The sequence below is a fragment of the Tursiops truncatus genome, chromosome 12 (assembly GCF_011762595.2).
Source record: "Tursiops truncatus isolate mTurTru1 chromosome 12, mTurTru1.mat.Y, whole genome shotgun sequence".
In the NCBI taxonomy this organism is placed as follows: Eukaryota; Metazoa; Chordata; class Mammalia; order Artiodactyla; family Delphinidae; genus Tursiops; species Tursiops truncatus.
The window spans coordinates 80,306,452-80,330,627 of NC_047045.1; the positions used below are offsets into that span (position 1 = coordinate 80,306,452).

General features: G+C 40.2%; 1 protein-coding gene across 3 annotated transcripts in view; it reads right to left on the bottom strand.

The window, feature by feature from the left end:
* The window catches only part of SERAC1 (serine active site containing 1), an 86,216-nt gene that overhangs the window by 54,148 nt on the left and 7,892 nt on the right, over positions 1 to 24,176 (bottom strand). The window contains exon 1 of one of the 3 annotated variants that reach the window (XM_033867903.2): positions 8,795 to 9,454. The exons of 1 other annotated variant lie outside the window; for it this stretch is intronic. In XM_033867903.2, coding sequence (XP_033723794.2) covers positions 8,795 to 8,897 — 103 coding nt within the window. In that variant the 5' untranslated portion in view covers positions 8,898 to 9,454. Of the gene's footprint in view, positions 1 to 8,794; positions 10,378 to 24,176 lie in introns of those variants that run through there. One more of the 3 variants, XM_073789779.1, reaches the window with a different exon arrangement.

The following is a 24,176-nucleotide window of genomic DNA, read 5'->3' on the forward strand; positions in this document are numbered from 1 at the left end:
AAATCTGTCAAAAAACTGATTTAACATGGGACAAAATATTGTCACTTGCACTGTTTAGAATCAGGGTGGCCCCTAGAAGCAGACTCCAATTGAGTCCTTATGAGATACTGTACAAGAGACCATTCCTCTATTCTGAGTTGCTAGGCAGACAAATTTCTGATCAGAAGTAAAAGAATTAGATACTATGAGGTATGTACAAACACTGGAATTAGTTTTGAATGCTATTCATAGATTTGCCAATAACAGGATGAAGTACCCTACAGATTTCCCCCATCATCAGATAAAACCTGGGGAAGAGGGAGCTTTGAAAAACCTGGAAAGAAGTACTCCCAGAAAACCAACCACAACCCCAGTGGGTGGGGCCTTATCAGGTTTTGCTAGTAACTAACTCTTCTGTCAAACTTGAAGATGTTAAGCTTCGGATACACTCCCAAGTGAAGGGGCGACCCCTCTTGCCCATCACCACAATAAAGGAGAAAACTGCTGCTGAAAGCCATTAACAGATCTTGAAGTCCTCTTTAGAAGAAACAGTAAGAAACAACGGGGATGGATCCTTACATTAAGGTAAGGACTGTAATTTTTCTGTTGCTGGAGGAAAGTCATATTATCTGTGTACCAAAACCCTGCCTTTGTTTGATCCTGGAGGCTAGTTCTGACTCCTTCTCAAGATAGTTACTTTACTCCTTCACTATAATTACACTACTCTGGAACTGAAGTACCCACTTCTTTCACACTCGCATTCAGACCTAGAAAATAATGGCGAAAAGGCCAAGTACCTCCTCTGGGAACAGGCCTATGTAAACCCCCAGCAAAGCTTGTTGAGCATGCTGATCCAACTTGAAGCCAAAGTGGCAAGTAAGCAATGGTCCACTATACTGGGGTGCAGAAAGCCAGAAAGCCAAGCTTTGGAAAACCTACGGCCCCACCCTGGGCGATGGGATATTTTGAGCAGTAACTGTAAGTTACACCACTGCGCCTTGATGGCCTCAGCTCCCTGGATTAATAAAAAGGGGCTATATCAGGTAGTACAACTGGTAGGCAAAGGGGACAGGAACATTTTCCAGAGACAGCACATACTGCCTATGGGAAGCCACTGGGCCCTGGTGAATAATGAAGCTGTGCCCCACATTTGGACCAAGTCTCCATGTTGTGCTGCACTTTGAAAAGCAACATTTGGTTCTGCCCTCAAACCCAGTGGGACTCAGAGACCACTCTGACTTGGCCTACAAGAAAGACCCCCATACAAGATAACACATGGTGGGCTTCCCTGGTGGCGCAGTGGTTGAGAGTCTGCCTGCTGATGCAGGGGACACGGGTTTGTGCCCCAGTCCGGGAGGATCCCACATGCCGCAGAGCAGCTGGGCCCATGAGCCATGGCCGCTGAGCCTGCGCCTCTGGAGCCTGTGCTCCGCAACAGGAGAGGCCACAACAGTGAGAGGCCCGCATACCGCAAAAAAAAAAAAGGTAACATATGGTATATGGGAAAAGGAACGTTCCGCTGAGAAAGAGTCAGTAATAAGACAGGCGTTCTATCTGATGGGTATTGTAACAATAACACCTTTAGTATGAATGACACAGGAATTTGGTGCAATTATGGTACAGTCAGGAAACTGTAATGTAAAAAAATAAATGTATGGTAACACTGATGTAGGTGACTATATGTACAGGAACTGGAACTAACTCCCCCACCCCCCACTCTACTGTGTAAGTTGAGGACAGTTGGATTGGAGGAAAAATCTGAACTAGTCCAGCAGGTCTTGCAAGAGAGTGCTAAAGAATTCCACCGAGTACAGATAATGGTAGACAAGGGAGAAAAGAGAATAGTGCAACGAACAAGAGACTATGTAAACACCGTTCAGGAATCATCGGTTGGTTTTCTTCTTTTCCAGTCCGTGGGAAATTTTTATTACATTAAAGAGAAGGCTGCTTTCTTTCTGACAGTCATTCTCTCATTTTTCTTACAGAAATGTTATTGTAAGAGAAGGATATGGCAAGCTAAGAAAAAGAAATTTTAATGTTAAGCCCTGAGGCATCACCTGGTCACCTCACCACCTACCAAACAGAAAATTGTGCACAAGCTGATCACATTTCCCAGGGCCACCTCCCTCACCTTGCCTTTAAAACCCCTTCCTTGGACTTCCCTCATGGCACAGTGGTTAGGAATCTGCCTACCAATGCAGGGGACACAGGTTCAAGCCCTGGTGCAGGAAGATCTCACATGCCATGGAGCAACTAAGCCTGTGCACCACAACCACTCAGCCCACGTGCCACAACTACTGAAGCCCACACGCCTAGAGCCTGCGCTCCACAATAAGAGAAGCCACTTCAATGAGAAGCCCATGCATTACACTGAAGAGTAGCCCCCGCTCGCCGCAACTAGAGAAAGCCCGTGCGCAGCAACAAAGACCCAACACAGCCAGAAATTAATTAATCAGTTAATTAATTAATTTAAAAAACCCTTTTTTTTAATGGCTTCCCTGAAAGCCATCACAGAGTTAGGGTCTTCTGACCATTAGAGGCGCCTGTACTACTTTCTTGGTATCTCACAATAAATGCTGTACTTTCCTTCACCACAACCTGGGCCAGCAGACTAGGTTCACTGTATGTGAGGTGAGTGGACCCAAGTTTGGTTCAGTAACACACACTTAAACAGCACATACAAAATCTCATGCCCTCTGAGACCCAGGGCAGAAGCAGTAATTTGAAGGGAGCCTGGGTCAGACCTACATGCTGATCTTGGAGAATCTCCCACAGAGGCAGGAGAAATATAATATAATATAATAACCAGAAAATATAAACCAGCTTTACAAAAAATGTTAAAGTGACTTCTCTAAGCGAAAAAGAAAACTCCACAACTAGAAACATTAAAATTACGAAAGAAAAAGCTCATTGTATAGACAAATATACAGTAAAGGCAGCAGATCATCCACACACAAAAAGCTATAGGAAGGTTAAAAGACAAAAGTAGTAAAATCATCTGTATCCACAATAAGCAGCTAAGGGATACACAAAACAATTGGATGTAAAATATGATGTCAAAAACAGTAATCATAGGCACAGGGGCCTATGATTAAGCCCTGGGGCATTATTTGGTCACCTCACCTCCTACCAAACAGAAAATTGTGCACAAGCTGACCACATTCCCCAGGGCCCCCCCCTCACCTTGCCTTTAAAACCCCTTCCCTGGACTTCCCTGGTGGTGCAGTGGTTAAGAATCTGCCTGCCAATGCAGGGGACACAGGTTCGAGCCCTGTGCTTAATCATAGGCACATCTCTTGAAATGAAGAGATCAGCAACTTGAAACAATCACACACTATATATAGATTGTTATACATAAACCACATGATAACAACAAACCAAAAATCTATGATACACACACAAAAAAAGAGAAAGGAATCCAAGCAAAACACTAAAGACAGTCATCAAATAACAAGAAGCGAATAAGAAAGGAACAAAAAACAACTACAAAAAACAAGCTAAAAACAATTACCAAAACGGCAATAAAAACATACATATCAATAATTACTTAAAATGTAAGTGAACTAAGTGGTCCCATCAAAAGACACAGAGTGGATGAGTGGATTCAAAAACAAGACCTGTATATATGTTGCCTACAAGAGACTCATGGTAGATCTAAAGACATGCAAAGACTGAAAGTGAGGGGATAGTAAAAGGTATTCCATGCAAATGGAAAGAACAGAAAGCCAGGGTAATGATATTTAAATGAGACAAAATAGACTTTAAAACAAAGACTGTTACAGGAGACAAAGAAGGACATTACATAATGAATAAGGGAATCAATCCAAGAACATTTAACAATTATAAATATATATGCACCCAACATAGGAGCATTTACATACATAAAGCAAATATTAACAGACGTAAAGGGAGAAATCAACGGTAATAATAGTAGGGGACTTCAACACCCCACTTCCATCAATAGAGAGATCATCCAGACAGAAAATCAATAAGGAAATACTGGCCTTAAATGACACATTACACCAGATGGACTATATATACATATATAAAACATTCCATCCAAAAGCAGAAGAATGTACGTTCTTTCCAAGTTTACATGGAACATTCACCAGGATAGATCACATGCCAGGCCAGAAAACAAGCTTCAGTGAATTTTTAAAAAGATCAAGAATCTTTTCTGACCACAACTCTGTAAGACTAGAAATCAACTACAAGGGACTTCCCTGGTGGTGCAGTGGTTAAGAATACGCCTGCCAATGCAGGGAACACGGGTTCAAGCCCTGGTCCGGGAAGATCCCACATGCCACAGAGCAACTAAGCCCATGTGCCACAACTACTGAGCCTGCGCTCTAGAGCCCACAAAAGCTACAACTACTGAAGCCCGCACGCCTAGAGCCCATGCTCCACAACAAGAAAAGCCACTGGAATCAGACACCCGTGCACCTCAATGAAGAGCAGCCCCTGCTCACCACAATTAGAAAAAGCCCATGCACCTCAATGAAAAGTAGCCCCTGCTCTCCACAACTAGAAAAATCCCACATGCAGCAACAAAGACCCAACACAGCCAAAAATAAATAACTAAATAAATTTATTACAAGAAAAAAAATCAACTACAAGAAAAAAACTGCATAAAACCTCCACAAATGTGTAGAGGCTAAACAATATGCTACTAAACAACCAATGGATCGCTGAAGGAATCAAAGAGGAAATCAGAAAAATACCTGGAGGCTAATGAAAACAAAAACACAATGATCCAAAATCCATGAGACGCAGCAAAAGCAATTCTAAGAGGGAAGTTTATAGCAATACAAGATTACCACAGGAAACAAGAAAGAAAACAAATAAACAACCTAACCTTACACCTAAAGGAACTAGAAAAAGAAGAACAAACAAAACCCAAAATTAGTAGAAGGAAAGAAATCATAAAGATCAGAGCATATTTAAATGAAATACAGACTAAGAAAACAATAGAAAAGATCAATGAAACTAAGAGCTGGTTCTTAGAAAAGCTAAACAAAATCAATAAACCTTTAGCTAGACTCGTCAAGAAAAAAAGAGGGTCCAAATCAATAAAATTAGAACTCAGACGCTACAACTGACACCGCAGAAATACAAAGGATCATAAGAGACTACTATGCACAACTGTATATCAATAAAATGGACAACCTAGAAGAAACAGACAAATTCCTAGTAATGTACAATCTCCCAAGATTGAACCAGGAAGAAATAGAAAATATGGACAGACCAATTACCAGTAATGAAATTGAATCAGTAATTTTTAAAAAAACCTCTCAATGAACAAAAGTCCAGGACCAGATAGCTTCACAGGTGAATTCTACCAAACATTTAGAGAAGAGTTAACACCTACCCTTTCAAACTATTGCAAAAAACTGCAGAGGAAGGAATGTTTCCCAACTCATGCTACAAGGCCAGCATCACCCTGATACCAAAACCAAACAAAGATATCACAAAACAATAATGTTACAGACCAATATCACCGATGAACACAGATGCAAAAATTCTCAACAAAATATTAGGAAACCGAATCCAACAGTACATTGAAAAGATCATATACCATGATCAAGTGGCATTTATTCCAGGGAGGCAAGGATTTTTCAATACCCACAAATCAATCAATGTGATACATCACATTAACAAACTGAAGAATAAAAACGATATGATCACCTCAATAGATGCAGAAAAAGCTTCTGACAAAATGCAACATCTATTTATGATTGAAAAAAACACTCCAGAAAGTGGGTATAGAGGAAACATACCTCAACATTTCCTCTAAGATCAGGAACAAGACAAGGATGCCTGCTCTCTCCACTTTTATTCAACATAGTTTTGGAAGTCCTAGCCACAAGAAAGAGATAAGAAAAAGAAATAAAGGGAATCGAAATTAAAAGGGAAGAAGTAAAACTGTCACTGTTTACAGATAACATGACACTTCAGACATAGAAATTACCAAGATGCCTACTAGAGCTCATTAATGAATTCAATAAAGCTACAGGATACAAAATTAATATACACAAATTTGTTGCATTTCTATCCACTAACAATGAACTGTCAGAAAGAGATATTAAGGAGACAATCCCATTTACAATAGCATCAAAAAGAATTTAAAACCTAGGAATAAACCTGAGGTAAAAGACCTGTACTCAGAAAACTATAAGACACTAATGAAAGAAACATAAGATGACACAAACAGATGGAAAGATATACCATATTCATGGATTGGAATAATTAATATTGTTAAAAGGACCATACTACCCAAGGCAATCTACAAATTCAATCAAATCCCTATCAAAATACAAATGGCATTTTTCACAGAACTAGATCAAATAATTTAAAAATTGTATAGAAACAAAAAAGACCCTAAATAGCCAAAACAATCTTGAGAAAGAAAAACAGAGCTGGAGGAATCACATCCCTGACTTCAGACTATACTACAAAGCTACAGTAATCAAAGCAGTATGGTACTGGCACAAAAGAGACATAGATCAACGGAACAGAATACAGAGCCCAGAAATAAACCCACATACTTACGGTCAAATAATCTATGGCAAAAGAGGCAAGAATATACAATGGGGAAAAGACAGTCTCTTCAATAATTGGCACTGAGAAAACTGGACAACTACATGTAAATGAATGAAATTAGAACATTTTCTAACATCATATACAAAAATAAACCCCAAATGGATTAAAGACCTAAATGTAAGACTTGAAACCATAAAACCCGTAGAAGAAAACACTGACGGAATACTCTTTGACATAAATTGTAGCAATATTTTTTTTGAATCTGTCCCCTAAGGCAAAGGAAACAAAAGCAAAAACAAACAATTGGGACCTGATTAAATGTAAAAGCTTTTGCACAGCAAAGGAAAACATCAACAAAATGAAAAGACAACCTACCGAATGGAAGAAAATATTTGCAAATAATATGACCTATAAGGGGTTAATATCCAAAATATATAGACAGCTCATACAGCTCAACATTTTAAAACACCCAATTAAAGAATGCAGAAAACATGAATAGACATTTCTTCCATAGAAGATACACAGATGGCCAACAGGCACATAAAAAAATTCTCAACTGAGAGAAATGTAAATAAAAACCACAATGAGATATCACCTCACACCTGTCAGAATGGCTATCATCAAAAAGAACACAAATAATAAATGCTGGCAAGGAAGTGGAGAAAAGGGAACCCTCATACACTGTTGGTGAGAACGTAGATTGGTGCAGCTACTGTCGAAACAGTTGGGAGGTTGCTCAAAAACTAAAACAGGGGCTTCCCTGGTGGCGCAGTGGTTAAGACTCCATGCTCCCAATACAGGGGGGTCGGTTTCGATCCCTGGTCAGGGAACTAGCTCCCACATGCATGCCACAACTAAGAAGCCCATCTGCCGCAACTAAGGAGCACACGGGCCGCACCTAAGGAGCTGGTGAGCAGCAACTAAGGAGACTGCCTGCTGCAACTAAGACCTGGTGCAATCAAATGAATAAATAAATAAATAAATATTTTTTGTAAAAACCTTAGAGCTATCATATGATCCATCAACTACACTCCTGGGTATATATCCAAATAAAACTAAAAGGCTAATTCAAAAAGATACATGCACCCCAATGTTCATAGCAGCATTGTTTACAATAGCCAAGATATAGAAGCAACCTAAGTGTCCATCAACAGATGAATGGATAAAGAAGACGTGGTATATATACAATGGAATAATATTCAGCCTTAAAAAAGGATGAGATTTTGGACTTCCCTGGTGGCCCAGTGGTTGGGAGTCCGCCTGCCAATGCAGGGGACGCAGGTTCGTGCCCCGGTCCGGAGGATCCCACATGCCGCGGAGCGGCTGGGCCCGTGGGCCATGGTTGCTGAGACTGCGTGTCTGGGGCCTGTGCTCCACAACAGGAGAGGCCGCAACAGTGAGAGGCCCACGTACCGCAAAAAAAAAAAAAAAAAAGGATGAAATTTTGCCATTTGCAACAACATGGATGGACCTGGAGGGTATTATGCTTAGTGAAATAAATCAAACACAGAAAGACAAATACTGCATGTTATCACTTATATGTAGACTCTAAAAAACAAAACAAACTAGTGATTATAATAAAAAAGAGACTTACAGATATAGAAAATAAACTAGTGGTTACCAGTGGGGAGAGGGAATATGGAGAGGCAATATAGGGGTACGGGATTAAGAGGTACAAACTACCATATGTAAAATAAATAAGCTACAAGTATATACAGTGCAGCACAGGGATTATAGGCAATATTTTATAACTATAAGTGCAGTATCCTCTAAAAAATTTTGAATCATTGAGACTGGTTCAAGTTGGTGGAGTAGAAGGACGTGTGCTCACTCCCTCTTGTGAGAGAACCGATCACAACCAGCTGCTGAATAATCATCAACAGGAAGACACTGGAACGCACCAAAAAAGATACCCCACATCCACAGACAAAGGAGAAGCCACAATGAGATGGTAGGAGGGGTACAACCACAATAAAATCAAATCCCAAAACTGCTGCGTGAGTGACTCACAAACTGGAGAACACATATACCACAGAAGTCCACCCACTGAAGTGAAGGTTCTGAGCCCCACGTCAGGCTTCCCAACCTGCGGTCGGGCAACAGGAGGAGGAATTCCTAGAGAATCAGGCTTTGAAGGCTAGCGGGATTTGATTGCAGGACTTTGGCTGGACTGGGGGAAACAGACTCGACTCTTGGAGGGCACACACAAAGTAGTACGTGCATCGGGACCCGGGGGAAGGAGCAGTGACCCCACAGGAGACTGAACGAGACTTACCTGCTAGTGCTGGAGGGTCTCCTGCAGAGGCAGAGAGTGGCTGTGGCTCACTGTGGGGACAAGGAAACTGGCAGCAGAAGTTCTGGGAAGTACTCCTTGGCATGAGCCCTCCCAAAGTCTGCCATTAGCCGCATCAAAGAACCCGGTAGGCTCCAGTACTGGGTCGCCTCAGGCCAAACAACCAACAGGGAGGGAACCCAGGCCAACCCATCAGATTAAAGTTTTACTGAGCTCTGCCCACCAGAGCAACACCCACCTCTAACCACCACCAGTCCCTCCCATCAGGAAACTTGCATAAGCCTGTTAGATAGCCTCATCCAACAGCCGGCAAACAGCGGAAGCAAGAAGAACAACAAATCTGCAGCCTCTGGAAGGAGAACCACATTGACAGAAAGATAGACAACATGAAAAGGCAAAGGACTTTGTACCAAATGAAGGAACAAGATAAAACCCCAGAAAACCAACTAAATGAAGTGGAGATACGCAACCTTCCAGAAAAAGAATTCAGAATAATGATAGTGAAGATGATCCAGGACCTCGGATAAAGAATGGAGGCAAAGATCGAGAAGATGCAAGAAATGTTTAACAAAGACCTAGAAGAATTAAAGAACAAACAGAGATGAACAATACAATAATTAAAATGAAAAATACACTAGAAAGAATCAATAGCAGAATAACTAAGGCAGAAGAACGGATAAGCGACTGGGAAGGCAGAAGGGTGGAATTCACTGACACGGAACAGAATAAAGAAAAATGAATGAAAAGAAATGAAGACAATAAGAGACCTCTGGGACAACATTAAATGCAACAACATTCACATTACAGGGGTCCCAGAAGGAGAAGAGAAAGAGAAAGGACCCAAGAAAATATCTGAAGAGATTATAGTTGAAAACTTCCCTAACATGGGAAAGGAAATAGCCACCCAAGTCCAGGAAGCGCAGAGAGTCCCAGGCAGGATAAACCCAAGGAGAAACACACCGAGACACACAGTAATCAAATTGACAAAAATTAAAGACAAAGCAAAATTATTGAAAGCAACAAGCAAAAAATGACAAATAACATACAAAGGAACACCCATAAGGTTAACAGCTGATTTCTAAGCAGAAACTCTATAAGCCAGAAGGGAGTGGCATGATATATTTAAAGTGATGAAAGGGAAGAACCTACAACCAAGATTACGCTACCCGGCAAGGATATCATTCAGATTCAATGGAGAAATAAAAAGCTTTACAGACAAGCAAAAGCTAAGAGAATTTAGCACCACCAAACCAGCTCTACAACAAATGCTAAAGGAACTTCTCTAAGTGGGAAACACAAGAGAAGAAAACAACCTACAAAAACAAATCCATAACAATTAAGAAAATGGTAATAGGAACAAACATATCGATAACTACCTTAAACATGAATGGATTAAATGCTCCAACCAAAAGACACAGGCTCAATGAATGAATACAAAAACAAGACCAATATATACGCAGTCTACAAGAGACCCACTTCAGACCCAGGGACACATACAGACTAAAAGTGAGGGGATGGAAAAAGATACTCCATGCAAATGGAAATCAAAAGAAAGCTGGAGTAGCAATACTCACATCAGATAAAACAGACCTTAAAATAAAGAATGTTACTAAAGAAAAGAAAGGACACTACAAAATGATCAAGGGATCAATCCAAGAAAAAGATATAACAATTATAAATATATATGCACCCAACACAGGAGCACCTAAATACATAGGGCGGGCTTCCCTGGTGGCGCAGTGGTTGAGAGTCCGCTTGCCAATGCAGGGGACACGGGTTCGTGCCCTGGTCCGGGAAGATCCCACATGCTGCGGAGCGGCTGGGTCCGTGAGCCATGGCCGCTGAGCCTGCGCTCTGCAACGGGAGAGGCCACAACAGTGAGAGGCCCGCATACAGCAAAAAATAAATAAATTAAAAAATTAAAAAATAAATAAATACATAGGGCAACTGCTAACAGCTATGAAAGAGGAAACTGACAGTAACCCAACAACAGTGGGGGACTTTAACACCTCACTTACACCAATGGATAGATCATCCACACACAAGCTTTAAATGACACAATAGACCAGATAGATTTAATTGATATTTATAGGACATTTCATCCAAAAACAGCAGATTACACTTTCTTCTCAAATGCACATGGAACATTCTCCAGGATAAATCACATCTTGGGTCACAAATCAAGCCTCAGTAAATTTAAGAAAACTGAAATCATATCAAGCATTTTTTCTGACCACAACGTTATGAGATTAGAAATCAACTGCAGGGAAGAAAACGTAAAAAACACAAACACATGAAGGCTAAACAATACGTTACTAAATAACCAAGAGATCACTGGAGAAATCAAAGAGGAAATCAAAAGATACCTAGAGACAAATTACAACGAAAACATGACAATCCAAAACCTATGGGATGCAGCAAAAGCAGTTCTAAGAGGGAAATTTATAGCTATACAAGCCTACCTCAAGAAAAAAGAAAAATCTCAAATAAACAACCTAACTTTACACCTAAAGGAACTAGAAAAAGAAGAAGAAACAAAACCCAAAGTTAGTAGAAGGACAGAAATCATAAAGATCAGAGCAGAAATAAATGAAATAGAAACAAAGAAAACAATTGTAAAGATCAATAAAACTAAAAGCTGGTTCTTTGAGGAGATAAACAAAATTGACAAACCATTACCCAGACTCACCAAGAAAAACAGGGAGAGGACTCAAATCAATAAAGTTAGAAATGAAAAAGGAGAAGTTACAACAGACACTGCAGAAATACAAAGTATCCTGAGAGACGATGACAAGCAACTCTATTCCAATAAAATGGACAAAGTGGAAGAAACGGACAAATTCTGAGAAAGGTATAACCTTCCAAGACTGAAGCAGGAAGAAATAAAATATGAACAGAACAATCACAAGCAATGAAATTGAAACTGTGATTAAAAATCTTCCAACAAACAAAAGTCCAGGACCAGATGGCTTCAGAGGTGAATTCTGTCAAACATTTAGAGAAGAGCTAACACCCATCGTTCTCAAACTCTTCCCAAAAATTGCAGAGGAAGGAATACTCCCAAACTCATTCTATGAGGCCACCATCACCCTGATACCAAAACCAGACAAAGATACTACAAAAAAAGAAAATTACAGACCAACATCACTGATGAATATGGGTGCAAAAATCCTCAACAAAATACTAGCAAACAGAATCCAACAACATATTAAAAGGATCACACACCATGATCAAGTGGGATTTATCCCAGGGATGCAAGGATTCTTCAATATACGCAAATCAATCAATGTGATACACCACACTAACAAATTGAGGAATAAAAACCATATGATCATCTCAATAGATGCAGAAAAAGCTTTTGACAAAATTCAACACCCATTAATGATAAAAACTCTCCAGAAAGTGGGCATAGAGGGAACCTACCTCAACATAATAAAGGCCATATACAACAAACCCACAGCAAACATCATTCTCAATGGTGAAAAACAAACCATTTCCTCTAAGATCAGGAATGAGACAAGGACGTCCACTCTCACCACTATTATTCAACATAGTTTTGGAAGCCCTAGCCACGGCAACCAGAGAAGGAAAAGAAATAAAAGGAATACAAATTGGAAAAGAAGTAAAACTCACTTTGTAGATGACATGATACTACACATAGAGAATCCTAAAGATGCCACCAGAAAACTACTAGAGCTAATCAATGAATCTGGTAAAGTTGCATGATACAAAATTAGTGCCCAGAAATCTCTTGCATTCTTATACACTAATGATGAAACATCTGAAAGAGAAATTAAGGAAACACTCCCATTTACCACTGCAACAAAAAGAAAAATATACCTAGGAATAAACCTACCTAAGGAGACAAAAGACCTGTATGCAGAGAACTATAAGACACTGATGAAAGAAATTAAAGAGGATACAAACAGATGGAGAAATATTCCATATTCTTGGATTGGAAGAATCAATACTGTGAAAATGAATATACTACCCAAAGCAATCTACAGATTCAATGCAATCCCGATCAAATTACCAATGGCATTTTTTACAGAACTAGAACAAAAAATCTTAAAATTTGTATGGAGACACAAAAGACCCTGAATAGCCAAAGCAGTCTTGAGGAGCTGGAGGAATCAGACTCCTTGACTTCTGACTATACTACAAAGCTACATCAATCAAGACAACATGGTACTGGCCCAAAAACAGAAATATAGATCAATGGAACAGGATAGAAAGCCCAGAGATAAACCCACACACCTATGGTTAAGTAATCTATGACAAAGTAAGCAAGGATATACAATGGAGAAAAGACACTCTCTTCAGTAAGTGGTGCTGGGAAAATTGGACAGCTACATGTAAAAGAATGAAATTAGAACACTCCCTAACACCATACACAAAAATACACTCAAAATGTATTAGAGACCTAAATGTAACACTTCTCCAAGAAGACATACAGATGGCCAAGAAGCACATGAAAAGCTGCTCAACATCACTAATTATCAGAGAAATGCAAATCAAAACTACAATGAGGGAGGGGGGACCTTGAAGATGGCGGAAGAGTAAGATGCGGAGATCACCTTCCTCCCCACAGATACACCAGAAATACATCTACACGTGGAACAACTCCTACAGAACACCTACTGAAGGCTGGCAGACCTCAGACCTCCCAAAAGGCAAGAAACTCCCCATGTACCTGGGTAGGGCAAAAGAAAAAACAGAGACAAAAGAATAGGGACGGCACCTGTACCAGTGGGAGGGAGCTGTGAAGGAGGAAAAGTTTCCACACACTAGGAAGCCCCTTCGCGGGCGGAGACTGCGGGAGGCGGAGGGGGGAGCTTCGAAGCCGCGGAGGAGTGCACAGCGACGGGTGCGGAGGGCAAAGCGGGGAGATTCCCGCACAGAGGATCAGTGCCGACAGGCACTCACCAGCCCAAGGGGCTTGTCTGCTCACCTGCCGGGGCGGGCGGGGCTTCGAGCTGACGTTCTGAGGCTCGGGTTTCGGTTTCGGACGGAGCGCAGGGAGAGGACTGGGGTTGGCAGCTTGAACATAGCCTGAAGGGGTTAGTGCACCACGGCGAGTGGGGGGGGGGGGGGAAGCCTGCACCTGCCGAAGAGGCAAGAGACTTTTTCTTCCCTCTTTGTTTCCTGGTGCGTGAGGAGAGGGGTTTAAGAACGCTGCTTAAAGGTACTCCAGAGACGGGCGTGAGCCGCGGCTAAAAGCGCGGACCCCAGAGACGGGTGGGAGACGCTAAGGCTGCTGCTGCCACCACCAAGGGGCCTGTGTGCGAGCACAGGTCACTCTCCACACCCCTCTTCCGCGGAGCCTGTGCAGCCCGCCACTGCCAGGTTCCCGGGATCCAGGGACAACTTCCCCGGGAGAACGCACGGCGGGCCTCAGGCTGGTGCAAAGTCACGCCCCGCACTCCGTGCCCCTCCCTCCCCGCCGGCCTGAGTGCGCCAGAGCCCCCGAATCAGCGGCTCCTTTAACCCCGTCCTGTCTGAGCAAAAAACAGACGCCCTCCAGCGACCGACACGCAGAGGCAGGGCCAAATCCAAAGCTGAGCCCCTGTGAGCTGTGAGAACAAAGAAGAGAAAGGGAAATCTCTCCCAGCAGCCTCAGGAGCAGCGGATTAAAGCTCCACAATCAACTTGATATACCCTGCATCTGTGGAATGCCTGAATAGACAACCAATCATCCCAAATTAAGGAAGTGGACTTTAGTAGCAAGATCTATGATTTTTTTCCCTTTTCCTCTTTTTGTGAATGTGTATGTGTATGCTTCTGTGTGAGATCTTGTCTGTATAGTCTTGCTTCCACCATTTGTCCTAGGGTTCTATCCGTCCATGGTTTTTTTTTAAATTTTTTTCTTAATAATTAATTTTAATAACGTTATTATATTTTACCTTCTTTCTTTCTTTCTTTCTTTCTTTCTTTCTTTCTTTCTTTCTTTCTTTCTTTCCTTCCTTCCTTCCTTCCTTCCCTCTTTTAGACAACGAATCATCCCAAATTGAGGAGGTGGTCTCTGACAGCAAGATTTATGATTTTTCCCCCTTTACCTCTTTTAGTGAGGGTGTATGTGTATGCTTCTGTGTAAGATTTTGTCTGTATAGCTTTGCTTCCAACATTTGTCCTAAGGTTCTATCCGTCCCTTTTTTTTCTAAATAAGAATTTTTTAATTCAATAACTTTATTATACTTTATTTTATTTTTACTGTATCTTCTTTCTTTTTTCCTTCTTTCCCTCCTTCCTTCCTTCCTCCCTCCCTCTCTCCCTCCTTTCTTTCCTTTTTGCCTTCTTTCCTTCTTTGCTTCTTTCTTTCTTTCTTTCTTTCTTCCTTCCTTCCTTCCTTCCCTCCTTTCCTTCTTTCTTTCCTCGTACTTCTACTAATTCCCTCTACTTTTTCTCCCTTTTATTCTGAGCCGTGTGGATGAAAGGCTCTTGGTGCTCCAGCCAGGAGTCAGGGCTCTGTCTCTGAGGTAGGAGAGCCAACTTCAGGACACTGGTCAACAAGAGACCTCCCAGCTCCACATAATATCAAACGGCGAAAATCTCCCAGAGCCCTCCATCTTAACACCAGCACCCAGCTTCACTCAACGACCAGCAAGCCACAGTGCTGGACAACCTATGCCAAACAACTAGCAAAACAGGAACACAACCCCACCCATTAGCAGAGAGGCTGCCTAAAATCATAATAAGGCCACAGACACCCCAAAACACACCACCAGACGTGAACCTGCCCACTAGAGAGACAAGATCCAGCCTCATCCACCAGAACACAGGCACTAGTCCCCTCCACCAGGAAGCCTACACAACCCACTGAACCAACCTTAGCCACTGGAGACAGACGTCAAAAACAGCGGGAACTACGAACCTGCAGTCTGCAAAAAGGAGACCCCAAACACAGTAAGACAAGCAAAATGAGAAGACAGAAAAACACACAGCAGATAAAGGAGCAAGATAAAAATGCACCAGACCTAACAAATGAAGAGGAAATAGGCAGTCTACCTGAAAAAGAATTCAGAATAATGATAGTAAGGATGATCCGAAATCTTGGAAATAGAATGGACAAAATGCAAGAAACAGTTAACAAGGACCTAGAAGAAATAAAGATGAAACAAGCAACAATGAAAAACACAATAAATGAAATTAAAAGTACTCTAGATGGGATCAAGAGCAGAATAACTGAGGCAGAAGAACGGATAAGTAACCTGGAAGATAAAATAGTGGAAATAACTACTGCAGAGCAGAATAAAGAAAAAAGAATGAAAAGAACTGAGGACAGTCTCAGAGACCTCTGGGACAACATTAAACGCACCAACATTCGAATTACAGGGGTTCCAGAAGAAGAAGAGAAAAAGAAAGGGACTGAGAAAATATTTGAAGAGATTATAGTTGAAAACTTCCCTAATATGGGAAAGGAAATAGTTAATCAAGTCCAGGAAGCACAGAGAGTCCCATACAGGATAAATACGCCAAGACACATATTAATCAAACTGTCAAAAATTAAATACAAAGAAAGCATATTAAAAGCAGCAAGGCAAAAACAACAAATAACACATAAGGAAATCCCCATAAGGTTAACAGCAGATCTCTCAGCAGAAACCCTACAAGCCAGAAGGGAGTGGCAGGACATACTGAAAGTGATGAAGGAGAAAAACCTGCAGCCAAGACTACTCTACCCAGCAAGGATCTCATTCAGATTTGACGGAGAAATTAAAACCTTTACAGACAAGCAAAACCTGAGAGTGTTCAGCACCGCCAAACCAGCTTTACAACAAATGCTAAAGGATCTTCTCTAGGCAAGAAACACAAAAGAAGGAAAAGACCTATAATAACGAACCCAAAACAATTTAGAAAATGGGAATAGGAACATACATATCGAATTACCTTAAATGTAAATGGACTAAATGCTCCCACCAAAAGACACAGATTAGCTGAATGGATACAAAAACAAGACCCTTATATATGCTGTCTACAAGAGACCCACTTCAGACCTAGAGACACATACAGACTGAAAGTAAGGGGATGGAAAAAGATATTCCATGCAAATGGAAACCAAAAGAAAGCTGGAGTAGCAATTCTCATATCAGACAAAATAGACTTTAAAATAAGGACTATTAAAAGAGACAAAGGACACTACATAATGATCAAGGAATTGATCCAAGAAGAAGATATAACAATTGTAAATATTTATGCACCCAACATAGGAGCACCTCAATACATAAGGCAAATACTAACAGCCATAAAAGGGGAAATCGACAGTAACACATTCATAGTAGGGGACTTAAACACCCCACTTTCACCCATGGACAGATCATCCAAAATGAAAATAAATAAGGAAACACAAGCTTTAAATGATACATTAAACAAGATGGACTTAATTGATATTTATAGGACACTCCATCCAAAAACAACAGAATACAGATTTTTCTCAAGTGCTCATGGAACATTCTCCAGGATAGATCATATCTTGGGTCACAAATCAAGCCTTGGTAAATTTAAGAAAATTGAAATTGTATCAAGTATCTTTTCTGACCACAATGCCATGAGACTAGATATCAATTACAGGAAAAGATCTGTAAAAAATACAAACACATGGAGGCTAAACAATACACTACTTAATAATGAAGTGATCACTGAAGAAATCAAAGAGGAAATAAAAAAATACCTAGAAACAAATGACAATGGAGACACAACGACCCAAAACCTATGGGATGCAGCAAAAGCAGTTCTAAGGGGGAAGTTTATAGCAATACAAGCCCACCTTAAGAAGCAGGAAACATCTCGAATAAACAACCTAACCTTGCACCTCAAGCAATTAGAGAAAGAAGAACAAAAACATCCCAAAGCTAGCAGAAGGAAAGAAATCATAAAGATCAGATCAGAAATAAATGAAAAAGAAATGAAGGAAACAATAGCAAAGATCAATAAAACTAAAAGCTGGTTCTTTGAGAAGATAAACAAAATAGATAAACCACTAGCCAGACTCATCAAGAAAAAAAGGGAGAAGACTCAAATCAATAGAATTAGAAATGAAAAAGGAGAGGTAACAACTGACACTGCAGAAATAAAAAAGATCATGAGAGATTACTACAAGCACCTCTATGCCAATAAAACGGACAATCTGGAAGAAATGGACAAATTCTTAGAAATGCACAACCTGCCAAGACTGAATCAGGAAGAAATAGAAAATATGAACAGACCAATAACAAGCACTGAAATTGAAACTGTGATTAAAAATCTTCCAACAAACAAAAGCCCAGGACCAGATGGCTTCACAGGCGAATTCTATCAAACATTTAGAGAAGAGCTAACACCTATCCTTCTCAAACTCTTCCAAAATATAGCAGAGGGAGGAACACTCCCAAATTCCTTCTACGAGGCCACCATCACCCTGATACCAAAACCAGACAAGGATGTCACAAAGAAAGAAAACTACAGGCCAATATCACTGATGAACATAGATGCAAAACTCCTCAACAAAATACTAGCAAACAGAATCCAACAGCACATTAAAAGGATCATACACCATGATCAAGTGGGGTTTATTCCAGGAATGCAAGGATTCTTCAATATATGCAAATCTATCAATGTGATAAACCATATTAACAAATTGAAAGAGAAAAACCATATGATCATCTCAATAGATGCAGAGAAAGCTTTTGACAAAATTCAACACCCATTTATGATAAAAACCCTGCAGAAAATAGGCATAGAGGGAACTTTCTTAAACATAATAAAGGCCATATATGACAAGCCCACAGCAAACATCATCCTCAATGGTGTTAAACTGAAAGCATTTCCACTAAGATCAGGAAGAAGACAAGGTTGCCCACTCTCACCACTCTTATTCAACATAGTTTTGGAAGTTTTAGCCACAGCAATCAGAGAAGAAAAGGAAATAAAAGGAATCCAAATCGGAAAAGAAGAAGTAAAGCTGTCACTGTTTGCAGATGACATGATCCTATACATAGAGAATACTAAAGATGCTACCAGAAAACTACTAGAGCTAATCAATGAATTTGGTAAAGTGGCAGGATACAAAATTAATGCACAGAAATCTCTGGCATTCCTATATACTAATGACGCAAAATCTGAAAGTGAAATCAAGAAAACACTCCCATTTACCATTGCAACAAAAAAATAAAAATATCTAGGAATAAACCTACCTAAGGAGACAAAAGACCTGTATGCAGAAAATTATAAGACACTGATGAAAGAAATTAAAGATGATACAAATAGATGGAGAGCTATACCATGTTCTTGGATTGGAAGAATCAACATTGTGAAAATGACTCTACTACCTAAAGCAATCTATAGATTCAATGCAATCCCTATCAAACTACCACTGGCATTTTTCACAGAACTAGAACAAAAAATTTCGCACTTTGTATGGAAAAACAAAAGACCCCGAATAGCCAAAGCAATCTTGAGAACGAAAAAAGGAACTGGAGGAATCAGGCTCCCTGACTTCAGACTATACTACAAAGTTACAGTAATCAAGACAGTATGGTACTGGCACAAAAACAGAAAGACAGATCAATGAATAGGATAGAAAGCCCAGAGATAAACCCACGCACATATGGACACCTTATCTTTGATAAAGGTGGCAGGAATGTACAGTGGAGAAAGGACAGGCTCTTCAATAAGTGGTGCTGGGAAAACTGGACAGGTACATGTAAAAGTATGAGATTAGATCACTCCCTAACACCATACACAAAAATAAGCTCAAAATGGATTAAAGACCTAAATGTAAGGCCAGAAACTATCAAACTCTTAGAGGAAAACATAGGCAGAACACTATGACATAAACCACAGCAAGATCCTTTCTGACCCACCTCCTAGAGTAATGGAAATAAAAACAAAAATAAACAAATGGGACCTAATGAAACTTAAAAGCTTTTGCACAGCAAAGGAAACCATAAACAAGACCAAAAGACAACCCTCAGAATGGGAGAAAATATTTGCAAATGAAGCAACAGACAAAGGATTAATCTCCAAAATTTACAAGCAGCTCATGTAGCTCAATAACAAAAAAACAAACAACCCAATCCAAAAATGGGCAGAAAACCTAAATAGACATTTCTCCAAAGAAGATATATAGACTGCCAATAAACACATGAAAGAATGCTCAACATCATTAATCATTAGAGAAATGCAAATCAAAACTACAATGAGATATCATCTCACACCAGTCAGAATGGCCATCATCAAAAAATCTAGAAACAATAAATGCTGGAGAGGGTGTGGAGAAAAGGGAACACTCTTGCACTGCTGGTGGGAATGTGAATTGGTTCAGCCACTATGGAGAACAGTAAGGAGGTTCCTTCAAAAACTACAAATAGAACTACCATATGACCCAGCAGTCCCACTACTGGGCATATACCCTGAGAAAACCAAAATTCAAAAAGAGTCATGTACCAAAATGTTCATTGCAGCTCTATTTACAATAGCCCGGAGATGGAAACAACCTAAGTGCCCATCATCGGATGAATGGATAAAGAAGATGTGGCACATATATACAATGGAATATTACTCAGCCATAAGAAGAAACGAAATGGAGCTATTTGTAATGAGGTGCATAGACCTAGAGTCTGTCATACAGAGTGAAGTAAGTCAGAAAGAAAAAGACAAATACCGTATGCTAACACATATATATGGAATTTAAGAAAAAAAAATTTCATGAAGAACCTAGGGGTAAGGCAGGAATAAAGACGCAGACCTACTAGAGAACAGACTTGAGGTTATGGGGAGGGGGAAGGGTGAGCTGTGACAGGGCGAGAGAGAGTCATGAACATATACACATTAACAAACGTAGTAAGGTAGATAGCTAGTGGGAAGCAGCCGCATGGCACAGGGATATTGGCTCGGTGCTTTGTGACAGCCTGGAGGGGTGGGATAGGGAGGGTGGGAGGGAGGGAGACGCAAGAGGGAAGACATATGGGAACATATGTATATGTATAACTGATTCACTTTGTTATAAAGCAGAAACTAACACACCATTGTAAAGCAATTATACCCCAATAAAGATGTTAAAAAAAAAACTACAATGAGGTATCACCTCACACCAGTTATAATGGGCATCATCAGAAAATCTACACACAATAAATGCTGGAGAGGGTGTGGAGAAAAGGGAACCCTCTTGCACTGTTGGTGGGAATGTAAATTGATACAGCCACTATGGAGAACAGTATGGAGGTTCCTTAAAAAACTAAAAATAGAATTGCCATGTGACCCAGCAATCCCACTCCTGGGCATGTACCCAGAGAAAACCGTAGTTCAAAATGACACATGCACCCCAATATTCACTGCAGCACTATTTACAATAGCCAGGTCATGGAAGCAACCTAAATGCCCATCAACAGACGAATGGGTAAAGAAGATGTGGTACATATATACAATGGAATAGTACTCAGCCATAAAAAGGAACGAAATTGGGTCATTTGTAGAGACGTGGATGAATCTAGAGACTGTCATACAGAGTGAAGTAAGTCAGAAAGAGAAAGACATATATCGTATATTAATGCATATATGTGGAACCTGGAAAAATGGTATAGATGAACCAGTTTGCAGGGCAGAAATAAGAGACACAGATGTAAAGAACAAACATATGGACACTAAGTGGGGAAAGTGGTGGGGTCATGGTGGTGGTGTGATGAATTGGGAGATTGGGATAGACACATATAAACTAATATGTATAAAATGGATAACTAATAAGAACCTGCTGTGTAAAAAAATAAAATAAAATTCAAAAAAAATTTTGAATCATTATGTTGTACACCTGAAACAAATATAATATTGTAAATCAACTGTACCTCAATAAAAATAAATAAATTAAATGTTTTATATTTCACTCTGTCCTAAAATATAGTTAGCTGGGTTTAGAATTCTAAATTAATAGTAGGTTTCCTTAAGCATGTTCATGCTACTTCTAGTGACATTTCATCTGATATTTATTGATGCTCATAAGAAATCTGTTGTAAGTCTACTTTTTGTTTCTTTGCAGGCAAAATATAAAGAGGTTTATAATATTCTCTGTAGAACCACACTGCCTAGTTTCAAATCCAGTTCTGCCAACAACCTATATTAGTTGTGTCTTTTATGATGCTCTGACATCTTGGGGCCTTGAGGACCCAGGAGGTGACTTCCCCTTCCAGGGTTACCTAATTCTTAGAAACTGTGAAGAATTTTGCTTCTAAGCACACCTTTCACATGCAAACCAACCAATCCTTAGTCTCTACTCTGCAATGCCTCCTTTATTTATCATACACCATGCCAATATTCCCCTTACCCTGAATCAACCCAGGGCCAGGTATCAGACAACTAGGGACCTCCCGTACAGCCCAGAGGCTGCCAAAATTATTCAATCTATCCAACCCTAAACTCGTTCAGCTTATCTATCCTGTCTTATCCATTCCTTCCCATGAAAATCACAACAAAGGCTCTGGCCCATGGTTTCCCTCTAACTCCTTCTACACCGGGGAACCCTAATGTTTCCCCAGGTGGCTGTGCACGGCATGGCACATCCCTCCTCTTGGAAACAACACTAAATTCTTCTTTCAAGGCAGCTGTCTTTGTGTCACCTTACCATCCATGATTAAAAAGAAATCCTGAGTACATTTTAAAACACAACTAGACATATGATTATGGACTAACTAACCTCTCTGTGCCTCACTTTCCTCATCTACAAAATGGCAGTAGCAATAGGACTACTTAAAAGGACTACTTTATTACTACCCAATAACTTGCTTCAAGCTTTCCCTCAGTGCTACAACTTTTCCTGAGTTTCCTCTTCTCTTCCTTCTCACAATTCCAAGTTCTTTCACTGCATCCTAACTAAAAAGTTTCATGTGTATGGAAGGAGCAGAGGATGCTGCCTGGAAGTAAAAGTAACTTCTTAAATCTGAGCACGTTATTCCCCTGCTTCAAATCTTTCAATAATTCCCCATTGCCCACATCAGTGTTTCTTAATATCTAGAAAATTAGTGGTCCTAAGTTGTCTATCAAGAGTGCTACAGGTTTGCCTCTCAGTTTCAGAGGAAAAAGTGACAAAATAATTTTTTTTTTTTTTGGCTGCATTGGGTCTTCGCTGCTATGCATGTGCTTTCTCTGGTTGCAGCGAGCAGGGGTTACTCTTTGTTGCGGTGTGCAGGTTTCTCACTGTGGTGGCTTCTCTTGTTGCACAGCACGAGCTCTAGGCATGCAGGCTCAGCAGTTGCGGCACACAGGCTTTAGTAGTTGTGGCACACAGGCTCAGTAGTTGTGGCTCGCAGGCTCTAGAGCACAGGCTCAGTAGTTGTGGCACCTGGACCTAGTTGCTCCGTGGCGTGTGGGATCTTGCCAGACCAGGGATTGAACCCATGTCCCCTGCACTGGCAAGCAGATTCTCAACCACTGTGCCACCAGGGAAGTCCCTGATAAAAAAATTTGTTCATATACTTTTTTTTCCATTTTTAAGGTGTTTTAGACATAGTAATATTAACCCTTTAAACGTACAGCTCTAAGGTTTTGATAAATGCCATCAAATCAAAATTTAAAACAGTCTTATCAACCCAAACAATTCTTCCCCCTTTTGTAGTCAAATCTCTTCCACACCTAGCTCTTGAAACCGCTGATCTGTTTTCTGTCACTATAGTTTTGCCTTTGCAAAGATGCCATGTAAACGAAATCATACAGTATGTAGCCTATGAGTCTGGTTTCCTTCACTTAGCAAAAGGCAACTGAGAATCATCCGTGTTGTTGTATTAGTAATTTATTTTTTTTATTGCTTAGTACCATTCCATCCTATGGATATACTAGTTTGTTTATACATTCCCCAGCTGAAGGATATTTGGCTTCTTTTCAGTTTCTGGTGATTATGAACAAAGTAGCTATAAACACTTGCATACAGATTTTTTTGTGTTAATATAAGTTTTCACTTCACTGGGGTAAAAACCTAGATGTGAGTCATAAGGTAAATGTATTTTAATTTTATAAGAAACTTTTCCAAAATGGATGTACCATTTTGTATTACCAACAGTAATTATTAGAGATCCAGTTGTACTGCATCTTCATTCACACTTGACAGGGTCAGTCACTTTAATTTTATGCATTCTAATAGGTGTATAATAATATCTCATTATGGTTTTAACTTGCATTTCTGTAAGATATATTTTTTTATGTGGACCATTTTTAAAGTCTCTACTGAATTTATTACAATACTGCTATTTTATGTTTTTGGTTTTTCGGCCACGAGGCATGTGGGATCTTAGCTCCCCAACCAGGGACTGAACTTGTACCTCCTGCAACAGAAGGCAAAGTCCTAACCACGGGACCACCAGGGAAGTCCCACTTTCATTTTTCTTAATGACCAGTGATGTTGAGC